Here is a 16,583-nt window from a genome sequence, read left to right on the forward strand (position 1 = left end):
GCCACAACCTCCCAAAAATAGGATCCTCATTAGACCGCTGGAGGCGAATTTTATAGAGGGGATCGGAAAGATGGGAGGAAGGTGTTGGGCATGGAGCTTTGGTTGGGGAATAGAGATAGGTGATGAAGTTGTCTTGAGTCGGGACATGGCATAGATTTGATAGAAGAATTGATGAGCTGACTGTTGGGGAAGCCATTGAATAGGACCGGGTGGTTGACTGATGAGAATGGTGGGGTTGGTTTGTCAGTTGTCCGCAAGAAGTTTATTGAGGAGGGGGGCATTTATAGGCCTATCCTGGTATGCGGTCTGAGATTGCTGGAATTGGTGAACATCCTCTTCAAAGGAATTGGAGAGGCCCAGGCAATCATTGTTTCCCTGGACACCGTCCAGTGTCCCGGAAATGACAAACAGACTCTTTCTAAATATTTGGGTCTCCGTTTCTGGGACCCAGTCTCAGCTTCCCGGAATTGGCAGACGTCTTCTCCGGGGTAGTGGCATAGGCCGCAGAAAGACTACATCCTGGATAATTGGTGAACGTCCTCTTCCAAGGAATTGGCGAGGCCCAGGCAAACACTGTATCCCTTGACACGGTCCAGTGTCCCAAAAATGGCAAACAAACTCTCTTTAAATATTTGAGGTTCCAATTCCGGGACCCGGTTGCAGCTTCCTGGAAATGGTGAACGTCCTCTTCCGGGATGGTGGCATGGGGCTCAGAGACATGATATCCTGGGATACGGTCATTTGCCGTTAAATAGTCTCAGTTTTCAGTTTCCCAGATTAGGAGATTGACCTCAGCTACAAAATGGAAATGGAAGTTTGATGATTGTGCGCACACAAACAATGGAGGGGGAAGTGGTAGGATCGGAAAAAGCAAAAGGATAAGGATAATTTGTGGTCAGTTGAGCATGGGGGGAAAGGTATAAAAAGGGAGGGTGTGTGGAGTATGGGAGGTCACCACTTGGCTCTTGCTCGGCGCCAATTGCTTAAAGAGCCAAGTGGTCCAGGGCTTTTTGTACCTGTGAAATAATTGTACAGCTGGCAGCCTGGGGAAATGCTGGCGGTTTTTTTTTCTGGTGGGCTTGTTGGTCCGCTTAATGTTAAACCACTAATTGCCTTGATCAGACTGTGGGGCTGATGAATTTTTCTTGTGGTGAGTAATAGGGGGTTCACAATAGGATAAAAATAAAACTTTAGAGCTAATTTTAAGGCCTTTATGAACAATTTTTTAAAAAATGAAGAACTTGCTCTGTTTCTCAGGGGACACCCAGTCCTGTACATCTTGCCAGATTTTTAAAAATTTGTTGATAAAGGCCTTAAAATTGACTCTGAAGTTTTATTTTTATCCTATTGTGAACCCCCCTAATACGTCATTAGCACTGTTCACGTAAGAAATCTATGACCATGTGAGAGATATACATCAGCATACTTTCCCAGCCAAATTGGCTGGCACAATGGGATAAACTTTATTTCAATCTTGCTGATGTTTAGCTTATGTGAACAGTGCTATTAGGTGTATTTTTTAATTATTCGAGCTACTGCAGAAAGTGCTGCATCCCATGTTATTGCATTTTTTTTCCTATTTCTGGACACCCAGCAACATATTGTACTCCTGCAGAACCCCTGTGGTTTTTCCAGAGAAAGGTAGTCCGGTTGAGCAGTGGTTTGTTAAGTTTGTGGTAAGTTTGGTTATATGGATATTATAAAACGAAGAAAAGGAAGAAGTGGTCAAGAAGTTGGCGAAGAACCAAACAAACGATGAACGAAGAACTCCTCCGCAGATTCGAGGAGAGCATCGCCAGCAACCAGCACAGACTCAACCAGATCAAAAACCAGCTCATTACCAGACAGCCCATCTCCGGGGAGGACGAGCACTTCTTCGAGCACTTCGCAGCCACCATCGTCCACAGCCTCAGGGGGATCCTCAGCCAGCTCGCCGACCAGGCCGACGCCGCCTCATCCACATCCACATCCACCGGCACATCAGCCGCCAGCCAGAACAACAAGCGTAAGAGCATTTACCCTCCAGCAGCAGCAGCCAGCACTCACACCCACCTCTCCCCCACAGGCATCCTCGAGGGCGGTCTGGACCATGGCTCGCCCAAGAAGCCCCGCATCCCCCAGGAGCCTGAAGGCCGCGCCCATCCTCCGACGGCGCCGAACCGGAGCCTGAGCTTGGGCGACCTGCACGGCTTCCGGGGGCCGGCGGACCAGGCCCAGCAGGAGCAGCAGCAGCACGGCTGCTCCGCCCTGTCCACCCCCGCCACCACCCCTGGCGCACCGACGACCAGGAGCAGACGCGAGCTCGCCACGCCCGCACAGAAGCAGGAGATCCTCGCCTGGCACCATGCCCACGGCTCCAACCAGACCCAGACCGCCAGGCACTTCGACCAACGCTACCCCAGCCTCAAGCTCTCCCAGCCGCTGATCTCCGGATGGCTCAAGGGATCGTCCCCGGCCGACCAGCCCGGGCCCTCGCCCACGACCACCACGCCCTCCACCCACTCCATCCCCACCCCTTCCACCACCACCACCACCACGACGACGACGACGGTGAATCGGAGGAGACAGCAGAAGACGAAACACGTCCAGGTGACCGAGGCGCTCGAGAAATGGTGCCACCAGGCCGTCCGCGACCGCCTCGACCTCAACGGCGACGTGATCCGCGAGAAGTGGCGCGAGTTTGCCCGCTTCTACCAGATCCCCCCCGCCAGCTGGCTCAAGCTCTCCGAGGGCTGGCTCAGCAGCTTCAAGGAACGCAACGGCCTCAAAGGCTTCAAGCGCGCCGGCGCCCACACCAATCCGCCCGCCTCGGCCGCCAGGAAGACGGCGGCCCGGGCGCCGCCCAAGGCCAAGCCCGAGCCGGCCCACCAGCCCCGCCCGCCGACGACCGACGCCGATCCCGCCGCTCTCCCCGCTGCCAACAGTCTTCCCCCCACACACTTCCTCGCCCACCATCCGCCCCCCGCTCTCTTGGTCCATCCCAGCCATTCGCATCTGCTGCATCACCACCACCACCACCACCACCACCAGGCTCTTCCACAACACCCAAATCCTCATCATCAACATCAGCAGCAGCAACAACAGTCTCAACATCAACATCAACATTCTCAACATCAACAGCAGCAACATCAACATTCTCAACATCAACAGCAGCAACATCAACAGCAGCAACATCAACAGCAGCAACATCAACATTCTCAACATCAACAGCAGCAACAAGCTCAGTATCAACAGCAGCAACAATCTCAGTATCAACAGCAACAACAACCCCAGCAGCAACAACCTCAGCAACATCAACATCAACATCAACAACCTCAGCATCAACAACATCAACATCAACAACATCAACAGCAACATCAACAACATCAGCATCAACAGCCTCAGTATCACCAGCAGCATGAGCATCAACACCACCAACAACACCGGCCAATCCAGCAACAGAATCAACAACACCAGCCCCGCTACCCGCCCTCGACCCGCCACCTGATCCCCTCCCTGCTCACCTCGCCCGCCGCATCCCCTCACCCGATGCACGTCGGGGGGACGGAGCGCGGACCGGCGGACGGCCATCCCTGCTCGCGCGAGGCCTCCGTCCGGCCGCCCACGGCTTCCGCCTCCCCGCCCACCACCGGCGGCTCCGACATCCCGCCCGCCGCTGAGGGCACGTCGGGGCCCCTGGCGTACCCGTTCCTCCATGGCCCGCCCGCACCCCGCCCGCCCTTCCCGCTCCCCCACCGCGCCTCGCCGGCTTCGCTCGACACAGGCCTCCGCCCCGCTCACCACTCGTTCCCCGACCTGCTCCTCCCCGCCACCCTCCACCCCGGCCTGGCCACCCTCCCCTCCCAGGGGCCCCTCCGCCACGCCAACCCGCTCTTCGACGCCCGTCTCGCCCCCCCGCCCGCCCTGTCCCTCCCCGCCCGCGCCCCAGGCCTCCCGGGCCCCCAGATCCACGCCCGTCCGCCCCGGCCTGGCGGCGCCTGCGCCGAGGACCCTCCCCCGCCGCTTTCGCCCCGCCCCGCCTCCCCGCCCCCCGACCCCCGGCTGTCCCTGCTTCCATCCCCCCTTCCACACCTCCATCCGGGGCCCGCAAACATGCTCCACCTCGCCCACTTCCACGCCTGACCCCCCGCCCATCTCCTCCCCCTCTTCGTTTTTTTTGGCCGGTTGTTTTATGTATGTGTTCGGCCCGCCTCGCGGCCCGCTTCTCTCTCTCGTTCCGTCCCCATCCATAGACACGTGTGTTTCTCCCATCCCCCATCCCCAAAAAAATGCTTGGCTCGCTTCCGCCGCATCCTCTTACCCCAAAAGACCAGCCTACTTCGCACAAAATAATCGAAATACGGTCCCCATTCCCATAATCCCCACGACATATATTGTTATTAGTGTTGGTATACTTTTATAGTCCATAAAAAATGTTGATTAGTAATTCATACAGACATACGTATGCGTGTTGACGGCACTGGAGAGTGTGCATTTCCAGCAGCGAAGAACCAGGAGAGAAGGGCTCATGAAGCCCAGACAAACATCTTCATGGAGTACATGTGCGGCCGTCTGTGCAGCCTCTGTCCGCTCTCTGCGCTTGTAGTCTGTCTGTGTAGAGGGCCTTTGGGTTGGAAGGATGCTACACCATGAGGGCGCTGCCAGAGACTTCTTAGCAGGATGTCGGGCAAGAAAGGCCCAGATGCTTCGGCCCGCTGTTTGGAGCATCCCTCATGACTCATCCACAACACTGACTTCCTCGGCATCGCACACCTCCTTACTTCAAGGGTGGGCAGTTACCCTACAGAGGGGAGGTTTTTCAGTTATCCAAATTAACCATTTGCATGTCGGGTAACGTAACATAAAGTAACTTTTTTTTATTTTGGGGTTTGGAGGATTTGGATAACACAAGTTTTTTGGGGCGACCGTTTTTGGTGAATAAGGTTCCAAAAAATCTTGTTTTGGAGGATGCATTTAGATTAACACATCCCGCAAGCGGGGGACAAAAACTGGATTTTGTTGTGCTGACAAAATCCATATTCTGCCCCGAGCTTGAGCCCCGGGTCAGTCCTGGCCTGCCATTCTCAATGGCAGGTGCAAGAGGAAAGCACGAACCCCTCAATGGCCCGTGCCAACCGGTCATCAAGGGGACATATACACCTCCCTTGATGGCCTGTCTGCACCTGCCATCAAGAGGAACACACTACACTCTCTTGATGGCTCAGTACTGGCCAACAAGAGTCAAGCAGTAGTTATACTCTTGATGGCCGCTGCTGACCGGCCATTGAGAGGTGATACACATACCCCTTGATGGCCCGTCAGTACACCGGCCATTGAGAGGAAAAAACTAAACGCTTGATGGCCTGTACTGGCCAGCCATCAAGAGCAAAGCGCTCTTGTTGAAACGTACACACATCTTCCTCAATGGCCCGTCAGTACCAGCCATTGAGAGGGACATAATACACTCTTGCTGGCCAATAATGATTGGCCATTGAGAGGACATACACGCCTTGCACATTGACCCAACTGGTCATCAAGAGCAAAGCACTACACTCCTGTCAGTCTTGATAGCGGATACTGACAGGCCAACAAGCAAGGCGTGTATGTCTCCTCCATGGCCAATGTGGCAATTTATATAGGCTAGCGGCGTACTAGAAGGTCCGCTCACTGCAGCACAAGCGGAAATGCAGCGGGGCGGCTGAGCAAATGCTCAGTCTACATATCCGAACAGAGGATAAGCATGCGTGCTTATGCTTCACATATGTACCCTGAGCAGAACATTGAATGCACTGCTTAGAAAGCACATGGAAAGTCTGAAAAAGGGCAAACCTGTGGGACCAGGGACAAGGGAACCGGGGTTTGAGCCATGCTCTCGATGCGCGGACTTAGCGGAACGGTGGGGGCAGTGGTGGGCAGATACGTTCTCCAAATGGATAACTCTGAGGGTAACATAACCTTTACAGTTACGTTATCTGCTAGTGACAGATATCTAATTTGGAGTTACGATATCTCCTGCAGAAAATGGGCTCCATTTTATCTAGTTAGGTTCCCTGGTTATTTTGAACAAAACCAGTCACGTTACATTTTTCCCCAGATTTGGGTAACTTTGGTGTAACTTTCTGGTAAAGGTCCTGATTTGTGGTTGTTTTTATCAATATGAGTGAGATGTTTGCTCAAGTTGACACTAAAAAACCACATAAACTCAGTATGCTGCCAGGAAGCCAGATTCAAAGTTGTTCAGAACAAGGGTTGAACCCACAACTTTGAACATCACTAACCTCAGATAGGCAAGCCTTAACCAATAACACTTCAGGCATGTAGCTGTCACTGTAGGATGCAGCGTCACCCTGTTGTTGCAAGCCCGTGTGACTGTGCAAGTAGGCGCAGTTACTGCGACCGCGACCCCAAATGCAACGTCAGGTGATGCTGCGGGCCGCAACAACAGCTATTTGCCTGTAGTGTAAGCTAAAGACACTACAGGCAGACAGCTGTTGCTCCCGCGCGCAGCGTCACCTAATTTTGGTGGCCGCAGTAACTGCGCAGGTGACGCTGCGTGCAGGAACGTCACCTGTTTGCCTGTAGTGAGACATGATACCAACTTGCTCTTTTTTTCAATAATCTCAACCCCCTTTACAAAAAGCCCCATATCAAAAAAGTTATGTTACCAAAAACATAAAAAATCAGGTTGAAAAAAAAGTTACTTTACTATACTTTACTGCAAAAATTTTGTACGTTACCAAAGTGGCAAATTTGGATAACTAAAAAGATGTTACGTTATCCAATTTCACTGCCGTAACGTAAAGTAACGTATCTGCCCACCGCTGGTGGGGGTAGTAGGACTTTGGCGGGACTCACAGACGGACTGAATAGTTCAGACTGGCACCAGGTGAACTTGGGCAGCAGAAGCGGACAGCATCAAGCGGATGACGTTGGGGCGGACCTGCCAGGTAGAGACTGGGGTTGGAGGCTAATCAGAGGGTTCTGGAGAACAGGTGTTGGAGATGTGCTAGGCTGGGAAGTGATGCATGCAGATTTTGGCAAGTGCGGGAAAGGAAGGACACGGGCAACATTGGCTGGGAGTGGAGTTATGCCGGTGGAGGGAGTGGAGGAGCAGGGACCTCTTGGGGGGCTTTTCTCGCACTTCTTTGTCTATCATTCTAGAATATTACTCATCTTATGGTATTATTGTAGTTAGAGACTTGCTTGTGGAGATTTTGCGTATTACTACATCACGGAGAGTTTTTACCACCCAAAACGTTCTTACTGACTTGCGGAGTTTGTTGCGTGTGAGCGGAACAGCTGTGACTTACGTAGACTAGGAGTAGGCAGATCATATCAGGCTCATTGCGGAGTGCAGAAAAGGTCTGTATGTTGCGGAAACCCAGTGCCAATAACCATTCAAACCCGGATTTATCTACAAAAGGAGGTGCAGTGTCACTTCTCATCAGGCAAAACTGTAATAGCTTGCTTGGAGCTCTTCACTGGGCCGTTGAGCGCAGGCTTTAAAGGGGACAGAGCTGATCAAGGCTTGGGCGGTTCTAGTTCCAACGGGTACTGTATTTCAGGTAGCTAGCACAGTAGAGAGATGAAAGGGGTCCGGCATCTCTTGAGTAAGTACAACTAGAAGGGAATCATGAAGAGGAAGAGAGATGAGAAGGATAAGACTTACCTAGCACAGTAGAGAGATGAAAGGGGTCCGGGATATCTACTGGCTAGGAAGGGGCAAGGGGGAACACAGACCAAGTACTGATGGGTTGTGAAAGGACTTGTGAAAGGAATTGTGAGACCCCAAATGAGGGGGCTTACAGACACGCTTTTATCTCAACACCAATCAGTTTGAAAGTGTTTTATGTTCCTCTTGATGGCCAGTACTGATGGGCCATTGAGCAAGGCATGAATAGACATCAAAAATAAAATTTTGCTCCTGATTGCCAACTAGTGCCCGCCATCAAGAGCTTAGTGCTTCCCTCTCAATGGCCAGAGTACTTACGGGCCATCAAGGGGTGTGGGTATCACCTCTCAATGGATTGTCAGTACCAGCCACTGAGATTTCATGTAGTGATTCACTCTTGTTTTCCAGTACTGATCACCATCCATCAAGAGTGTGTAGTGTGTTCCTCTTGAAGGCCGTAACAGATGGGCCATCAGGGGAGGTGTGGTGTGTATGTGCTTTCAATGGCCCATGCTATCCGGAAATCAAGGGTGTGGTGCTTTCTTGCAGCAGCCACGTGCTGAGAATGGCAGGTGACAAAAAATCAGCCAGGTGACAACTGGGCCGGGGGCAAATTTGAATTTGAGTTTTCATTACATCAACACAACAAAATGCAAACTTTGTCACCCGCTTGCGGGCTGTGTGACATTTGTCTTACAGGTAACTGCTGGATGATACAGTGATAAGACTCAGCCACACAATTGGGAACGCAAAGCACATATTCCATCAATTCTAACAATAAGCTCATTCAAAAAAATCAAGAGTTAAAATCCCAAGTCGCTGATAACAAAGCAAAGATGGGTTCCCAGCCAGACCCCCACTTGTATAAATAAAAGTGTGAAAACCCAGTAAAAGAGGGTGCCCCACATCTCTTCAATGTTACTCCTGTGTATTGAATGGAAATTGATTTCTTGGCTTCTGTAATGTGCTTCTGTAATGTACACCAATCTTCAGCCCTCCGCAGTGAGTCTGATCTGAGGTGCCTAGTCTAAGACAATTTTCAACTCCGTGCTCCTCAAGTCCATGATCACAATCAAAATTTATTGCAAAACTAATCACATAAGTAAGTCTCTTGCGCAAAGTATAGCTAGTAAGATAAATGAGAAAGTAACTACAATAGTGGAAGAGAGCAAAACCCAAAAACCCCCTCTGTTGTCCATGCACTACACACTCACTGCAAAAAAAACTGTGTCAACTGTGAGCAGTTGACATGTGGCAACTCTGAGGAAGCTTGTGGTGTTACACCAGCCTTACTCAAGGTTTGACTCAACCCAAGCTTCAATGCACAGTCACTGTGCACCTTGCACAGTTACTGTGCCAACAAAGGCACTTCTGCATTCATGTGGAGTTAAAATGGCAGCTTGGCTTGAGTATCCTGCATGTCAACTGCAAGCAGTTGACAAAGTTATTTTTGCAGTGACTGTTACCACCTAACTCCACATCTCACACGCTCTGCTCACACACTTTTATCCCTTGATTTTGTTGTGGGGGACACAATGAAGAACTCAAATTTCATGGTTGAAAATCCTGTGACACTTACTCAGTGAGAATGAGGTTGGTTCTGATTTACTAAGGATGAAACTCCAGGCGCCAGTATAGTGCAGACTAAATACAAGTTTGGCTGTGTTTGGTCAAAGCATAAAATGTACAAGATATTAGCCTATATACAGCTCAACAGATTGCTCCATCTGACAGTTTGAAGTGCCACTCCCACACCTAACACATCTACAACACTTGGTCTCCTATGTCATCCATTTAGCCTATTGACACACAGTCTCTCACCAGCACCTCCACTCCAGCTCAGCCTACTGACAGAACCTGCTTTGGCTACACCATCTCACCTGGTGATGTGCCGCTACCAGACAGTCCTACACCCTACGGCCCGCTGCAGTACTGTTCCAACATTCAACTCAGCTAGTTCTTTTGGTCCTCTGCACCAGCATCCAGTTTCCCCAACCGCCATGTTGAATCCCTGATCTGTGCTTTTTGCCCACACCAGGGGAGAAAGTGTGGCACTCTATAGAGAGTGCCAGACCGTAACTTCATTCAGCAACCCTGGAGGGTATCAAGCATGCAACATGTGTGCAACATACACAACTTAAGCTTGTTTCAATAGTGATTTTATGTTCAACTCATGCTGATATCATATCCATCCTAACCTCATGTCAAATTCCATAACTTCACCTCACCCAATTCTCAACTCCAGCTTGACTCAACCTGGAAAACATTCCATGGTTGTTCCAGCTGAGGATCCTGAAGTTCATGTGTCCATCAGAACAGGCCAATCTTGGTCAACTTCACTGTGACCAGGCAGGCTCAACCAATCAAGCCACAAGGGGACCTCAAGATGTATGCGTCTCCTGGTTATCATTTCAGGGTTTCACAATCCAACTTCTCTGTCAGATAGACCTAAGGTGGGAGGAGGTGGAAGACACCATAATCATCTCTTACCTGCCTGGCGTGTTGCAAAAATTGTGTTCAGGCCAAACATTGTTCAAATGTGATGTAATTAGCATCAATTTTTCAGATTGCCTGACCACTGGAAACAAATGATCCCCTGGGCTCCACAGTTTAACAGTTAATCATCACTAGACCTGAGTAGTGGCTACCTTATCCAGGATTGTACCTTAAGTTATAAAGTGCGTGAACAAGTGTGGTCTTGGAATCACTATTGTTACCAACCTCATTTGACAGAGTTTTGATGCCAGGGTTGTACTGGCCATTTGAGGGAGTGTCTCCTCAATGGCCAACACAAACCTGCCATCAAGAGGAGTGTGCACTCTTTTCAATGGCAGAGTTATAACAGCATTTTAAGGGAGTGTGTACTCCCTTCAATAGCTGCTACAACCCAGCCAATGAAGGAAGTGTGAATTTCTCCTCATGGATGGTACAGACAACAGTGGGCCGCTACGCTAAACTACGCTATTTTAGCCCTAACATTTAGCGTAGCGGCAACAAGTGCTGGCCTTTTTTGAATAGCGTTAGCGCGCTGTTAGCGCCCTTCATGTGACATTGCTGTCCTATGTCACAGGTGGACATGTAGTATGCAACTAGGGGGCGACTCTCTTTGATGGCTGGGCTGTACTGGCAATCAAAGGGTGTGTGTGGGCAAACTTAACACAAGTCCCAGGCTCTGTTGCGGGATGTGCAGCATTTGGCTGGTTGCAAAGCAACCCCGACCGGAGGGAGGGACTTGCATACTAAAACACCTTTCTGGTGTGAGTCAGATCCCAGGTTTGACTGGGAGCGGTCTTGTTTGCGTCACCACACCTTCACTACTCTCTAGTTTCTTTCTGCGTTGGAGTACATAATACATCTATATATCCTTGATTTTTTAGTATTTTTTTACTACAACATTTGCATTGCATTAAGGGGAAAAGAATTATTGAAGTTTGTGATTTTGAACTTTGCTTCTCGAGGCTCACATCACAAGGACCGTGCGCACTTGCACTAGAAGGATATTTATGCTTAAGGGGGACATTGGTCATGAAGCTACGGAGTAGCTCACATCACTCGGTAACTTCAGCAAATCCACTTACAACTTGCCCCCTTTGCCTCCCTCCATCTGATCGCTTGATCAAAATAATCAATCATGTTACTCCCTCTAGGCCACCGGACAAGTTGACCACCCTTCCGGTTCCGGAAAAGCAGAATGCTGCCGCCTCCCGACCGACCTGCCAACCTAAAATCCAAGGCATCAAAGATAACCTACATTTGTGAGGTCATGAACTCACTCCTCAAAGGGCATGGGGTCTTCCGTGATGACATTTGGCTGCAACGATTGGAGCGTCTCTGGGTGATCATTCTCTCCAGAAGGTGGCAGGGATGTATCATTCATTTGTATGTCTGCCATTGTGATCTTGCGGCTAGTTACAAGTGTTTGACTTATTGACGTAATTCTTCCAATTGATGTTTTACCGACTTGGACTTGCCAATCTATGTACTGTTGTTATTTATTGCTTAGTTGTTTGGTAACTCATTACTTTTTCATTAAGTATCCTTAATTACAATATAATGTGATGTTCTTCATTATTTCATTTTGTGCTTAATTAAATGGGATGGAAATTCAAATTTTTTTGTTCTCAAGTTTCAAAAATGATGGGGTGGAAATACAACAAAAAAAAATATGGAAAAATCAAGAGGATGGTGGACTGTGATCAGAAAAACAAAACAAGAAATAATGACAATGAGTGGTGTAGAAGCCAGAGGAGCAAGTCTGATGAATGGCTTCAATATAACGTCTGGCTCACGCGAACTTGGTGCGCTAATCCATCAGCCTCTCTGGTGAGACTGGGCTGCCGCCCAGACCCGCTCACCACGAGTGTTGGCTTAGTTAAGCTTGGTGTGTGGGTGTGTCTCCTCAATGGCCAGTACAACCATGCCACCAAGAGGATTCCCCAATCCCCTGAATGGGCACCATCACCCACTCTCCAGGTCATCATGGTCAAGCAACATCTGCAGGAAACCACTAGGAGACAAACAATATGGGTCATAGGGAGAAACCAGATAATTCGCATCTGCATCCAAATAGCTCATGTGAATAAGGTGGCTGAATATGGTCCATGAGGAAGCCAAAAAAAAAATCTTCACAAATCACGCAAATGGCCTGTAATGAGGACAGAATCAGACAAGTTTAGGTAAGTATCTGGCAGTCATCATGACTTATCTTCAAATCCAGATGCCTGAAGGATAGAATAAAATCCAAACTGATACTATCAGGAGTTACAGATGAGTTGCACTGAACTCATCATACTCTTATACAATAGTTGCTAATAATTTCACCAACAAAGTTGAACACAAGTTACCCACCCAGATTGAACTGACTTCTGACCAAATCAAAGATAACGTTACGGTCTGGCACTCTCTAGAGAGTGCCACACTTTCTACCCTGGTGCCAAATGCCCCAAGCATTCTGTTTATGGATGTAATCCAACATTCAAGTATTTTTTTGAATGCATCAGCAATCTTCAAAAGCTGGTACATTTGTAAGTACATGTAGTATTGAACATGTAGTATTTTAGTGATAGTCACAACTCCGTTCTGGAGCACATGTAGAGTAGTAAACCTAGTTGTCTAGTTAAATACCAAACTTGTCTTTCCTTTCAGTTTCTTTAACTCATCAACTTTGTTCTCAAGAATACTCACTGTGATTTTTTTGGATTTTTGCCTTAGGTCTGTCTCTTATCTTGTCAACCATTGTTTCTCACATTCTCATCTCTGCCCACCCTCTCAGGTTTGTCTGTTGTGTCCTTAGAACACCGCTTATAAAAGCTTGCACTGCAAGAAAAACTCTAGAAACTGCTTGCAGTTGAGATGAAGCAAGCTACAATCAAGCCTCAGCTCAAGCTGGAGTCAAGCACCTGAATTCTGTGCTGGTGCACTTGAGTGTGTACCTTGTTCAGCATCTCAATGTTGAAAATGCTGCAGTTCTCATGCAGTAGGCTGAGGCAAATGAGCATCCCCCTGAGCACCCTTTTATTTTCTTTTCTTAAACACTCCATGCACCATTGAATCCAGCCAGAATAACATAAAAAGGGTATGTACACATGAAAGGAATATGTATAGATGAAAGAAATATGTATGCATGAAAGGCAAATGTGAGAATGTGTATTAACACATCAAAGGGATATGTACACATGATGAAAGAGGTATGTATGCATGAAAGGGGTATGTGAATTAAGGGGTATTTGCACATGAAAGGGATATGTAAACATCAAAGGGGTATGTAAACCTGAATGATGAAAGGGATGTAAACACTCAAAGGGGACATTTAAACATGAAAGGGTCATGGACACATGATGAAAGGGGTGTGTACACATTGTGAAAGGGATACATGCACATGAAAGGGATATACACACATGAAAGGGGTATGTGCCCATAAAGGGCTATGTACACATTTTGAAAGGGGTGAATGCATACAAAAGGGATATGTGCACATGAAAGGGGTATGTGCACATGAAAGGGGAATTTTCACATAAAAGGGGTATTTGCACAGGTATCAACTCCTGTAATCAGTTTTTTGTACCTTACACTCACTCTTGCATAAATTAGGCAATGTGCCTGGAATCAACCAGTGCTTGATTCTTGCATGAGGCACAGCTTGCCTTGAGCTCTTGCATCTCAACTGCAAGCAGTTTCTAGAGTTTTTCTTGCAGTGTTGTGATCTAACATGCCTACCATCCTCAAAGGTGTGCAAGTAATTCAACTCATCAACTTTTTTCTCAAGAATACTCACCGTGATTGTTTTGGCTTTTTTCCTTAGGTTTGTCTGTTGTTTCCTTAGCTCACCACTTGTAGAAGCTTGTGATCTAACATGCCCACCATCCTCAAAGGTATGTCTGTTGTGTCCTTTGCTCACCGCTCATAGAAGCTTGTGATCTAAAGTGCCCACCATCCTCAAAGACGTTTTGTCTTATATGTAGACTGAATAGGCTCAGCATGCAGCACACTTCACCTGCACTGCCTGGGCTGGTCATTTCAGACTGGATGATGTATAAACCACCACACCGGACCAGAAATGTAAGTCAGCCTCAATCAACATGGGCTTTGGGTTGAGGGGTTCAGGAAAACTGAGGCCTCCCACTCCAGGGTGTGCTCCAATGTATACAAGACACTTAATTCACCCTCCCTCCTGTTTTCACGGCCCTTCCATTTTAATTCTTGGATCATGCGTTAAAAAAAGGGGCATGCCAAATAGGTAAGTGGTCAATCAAAGAGATCAAATATGGATGAGAATCAAGTCTGGTATCAGGGTGATGCACCAGATTGATGGGTGGGTGTGACACCCCAAATATATCTGGGGTGCCAAGCAGCTCACCTTTTTTGTGGGGGGGGGGGGGGTCGCTGTATCAAGAATTGGGTGCGGGGTATTTGCACCCCAGCTATGATATTGGGGTGCCAAGGCTGTTCACCACATCAATTTCACTGTGTTTGGGGTACCATGGGGCTCGACCCAACTTGCATGGGGTACAGGCGGCAGTACCCCATTTTCACAGGGGTGTGTGGATGTACACCCCAATTACTTTGCGGTATGAATGAGCTGCACCCCATTTTGGTGTACATGAAGTAAAAGTTTGGGGTGGATTTAGCATGCCCCTAAGAAAAGTGGTGTTGCCTTGCACTCATCCTGCGGCTAAATCAGCGCGAAGCGCGCTTCTCGCGCTAGCACCACATTCCCCCTCCCTTAGCGTGCTACTGAGGCGTATTTTTCTTGCTCATAGCCAAAAAGCGGGACCGCAAGCGGGACTGGCGCTACAGAGTAACGCTGCGCGATGGGACAAGAAGGCGCTGCGCTGCCCGCTGCACTGCGCTATATGCAGCGCGGTGTTTCCACCGTTGATGGAGCGAGACGCAAGAAATGAACAATCGGGTCCCTATCCATCCTCTTGATTCAGGTGTAGCTCAGGGTTTAATGAAGATCCCGCGTGGTACGAGTGGTCTGCTCTGGCAATTTTTCAGTAGGGAGCTGTGGTTATCTGTATTTAAAACTGGGGGTATAAAGTGAACGAGTGGAATTGGGGAATGAGTGGAATTTGAGGCTGAGTGACATTTGGGAAGGAGCGAAATTGGGAGTGCTTATGTCCAGTGGAAAACTATTTGAAGACATATGTTACCGGGGAAAAGGAAGGTTTGATGCGGGCGACCGAGATCCGATGTGTAACCGACGGCCAGAACAAAAAAGAGGGAAACCTGTGCAGCGGGTCGGTTGCTCGGAGGGGTACGAGTCACTGTCGATCTGCATGTTCTGCTTTGATTAAGTTTACAAGAGGTTGAGTTTGTCCGAATTCAGCAACTAGAGTTTTCGGCTTGTGTTGCAATACAGCGATGCGCGTTAATTTTCCGTCGGTGCCGGAAGAAGGCACCGAGAAACGTATTTTTTCCGGTTTGCCTATTTCCCTGCCATCGACTTTGAGATTGACATGCAACTCATGCGAGAACGGATTGTCGGCCATAACAGCAAACCTTTTTTTTCCTTCGACTTCGATCTCTTTCACAAGAACTCTACTCGAAAAAGGGGTGTTATTCCCCTTGAGATATTGTTTTTGTAGCCCCATTTCTGCAGTTTTCGGTTCCCAGGTGTGCGAGTACAACGGGACAATTTTGTCTTTGGGAAGGGGAAGGGCAGACCAGACGCCGGTGACTAATACAAAAAGTGAGACGAGGTAGATGAACCCTTGGCAGGCTTTCATCTGAAATAAAAGCACACCTTGTCAGAGAGACCGGAGTGCGGTTAATGAAGGAATGCACATAATGCTGCTCACTTTCGGGGTTGTCAGGTTGGACTGTGACTGTGATTGGCCGGTTGACTTTTTCCCAAAGGATGGTCGCGCCGAGGAAACGAAAGCGATGTTGTGTGTGGAAGTGGATGGGGCATAGAAAGGCCAGAGGCCTCAGCCTTTTATGCCTGGGTGGACAGTCCGTCCTCTCCTCGGCGAATTGGACATGAATCGGAATACATCGCCCAAGAGTGACCGATAGACCCGGCTTCGCGGGGCCATGGGACTTGTTTGTGATACATGTGAATGTGAGGGATGGGGCGATGAATACAGACGGCGCCACTGTTGACATCATGATCCGTATTCGATGGCCAATAAGAGAACGCCTGACAATGGATCAAGGGGCATGGAGTTTCATACCGAAGTCGGAACGGGCCGGCGAATCGTGTACACCACGAGAGCGATTTCGGCTCCCTCGGACCGACAACCCAACGACAAAGGGACACACGTCGGGCTACCGTGTGAATGCACGGCAGCACGGCGTCGGGGTGTCCCTCCTGTCAGGCTGCCGTGTGAATGCAGGGCAGCACGTCGTCGGCGTCTGCAACGGTCAGGCTGCCGTCCCTCTTGACGACAGGCGACCACCTCGGTCATTCCGCCGCAAGCCTGCCGGTCAG

The 16,583-nt window shown here is 49.0% G+C and overlaps 2 protein-coding genes across 2 annotated transcripts; one reads left to right on the forward strand and one right to left on the reverse strand.

Annotated features, from left to right (window-relative positions):
• Nucleotides 1-1,755: 1,755 nt before the first annotated feature.
• On the forward strand, nucleotides 1,756-4,122 carry PtA15_4A762 (uncharacterized protein; the record flags this gene model as incomplete). Its single annotated transcript, XM_053168679.1, has 5 exons — nucleotides 1,756-1,899; nucleotides 1,996-2,198; nucleotides 2,289-2,447; nucleotides 2,562-2,847; nucleotides 3,550-4,122. The coding sequence occupies 5 exons, from the start codon at nucleotides 1,756-1,758 to the stop codon at nucleotides 4,120-4,122; spliced, it is 1,365 nt and encodes a 454-aa protein (XP_053019864.1).
• An 11,292-nt stretch (nucleotides 4,123-15,414) lies between these two features.
• PtA15_4A763 (uncharacterized protein) lies at nucleotides 15,415-15,879 on the reverse strand (the record flags this gene model as incomplete). The annotated part of the gene is made up of 1 exon (XM_053168680.1): nucleotides 15,415-15,879. The coding sequence occupies one exon, from the start codon at nucleotides 15,877-15,879 to the stop codon at nucleotides 15,415-15,417; it is 465 nt and encodes a 154-aa protein (XP_053019865.1).
• Between the last annotated feature and the right edge of the window lie 704 nt (nucleotides 15,880-16,583).

This window comes from Puccinia triticina, chromosome 4A, assembly GCF_026914185.1.
Source record: "Puccinia triticina chromosome 4A, complete sequence".
Lineage (NCBI taxonomy): Eukaryota > Fungi > Basidiomycota > Pucciniomycetes > Pucciniales > Pucciniaceae > Puccinia > Puccinia triticina.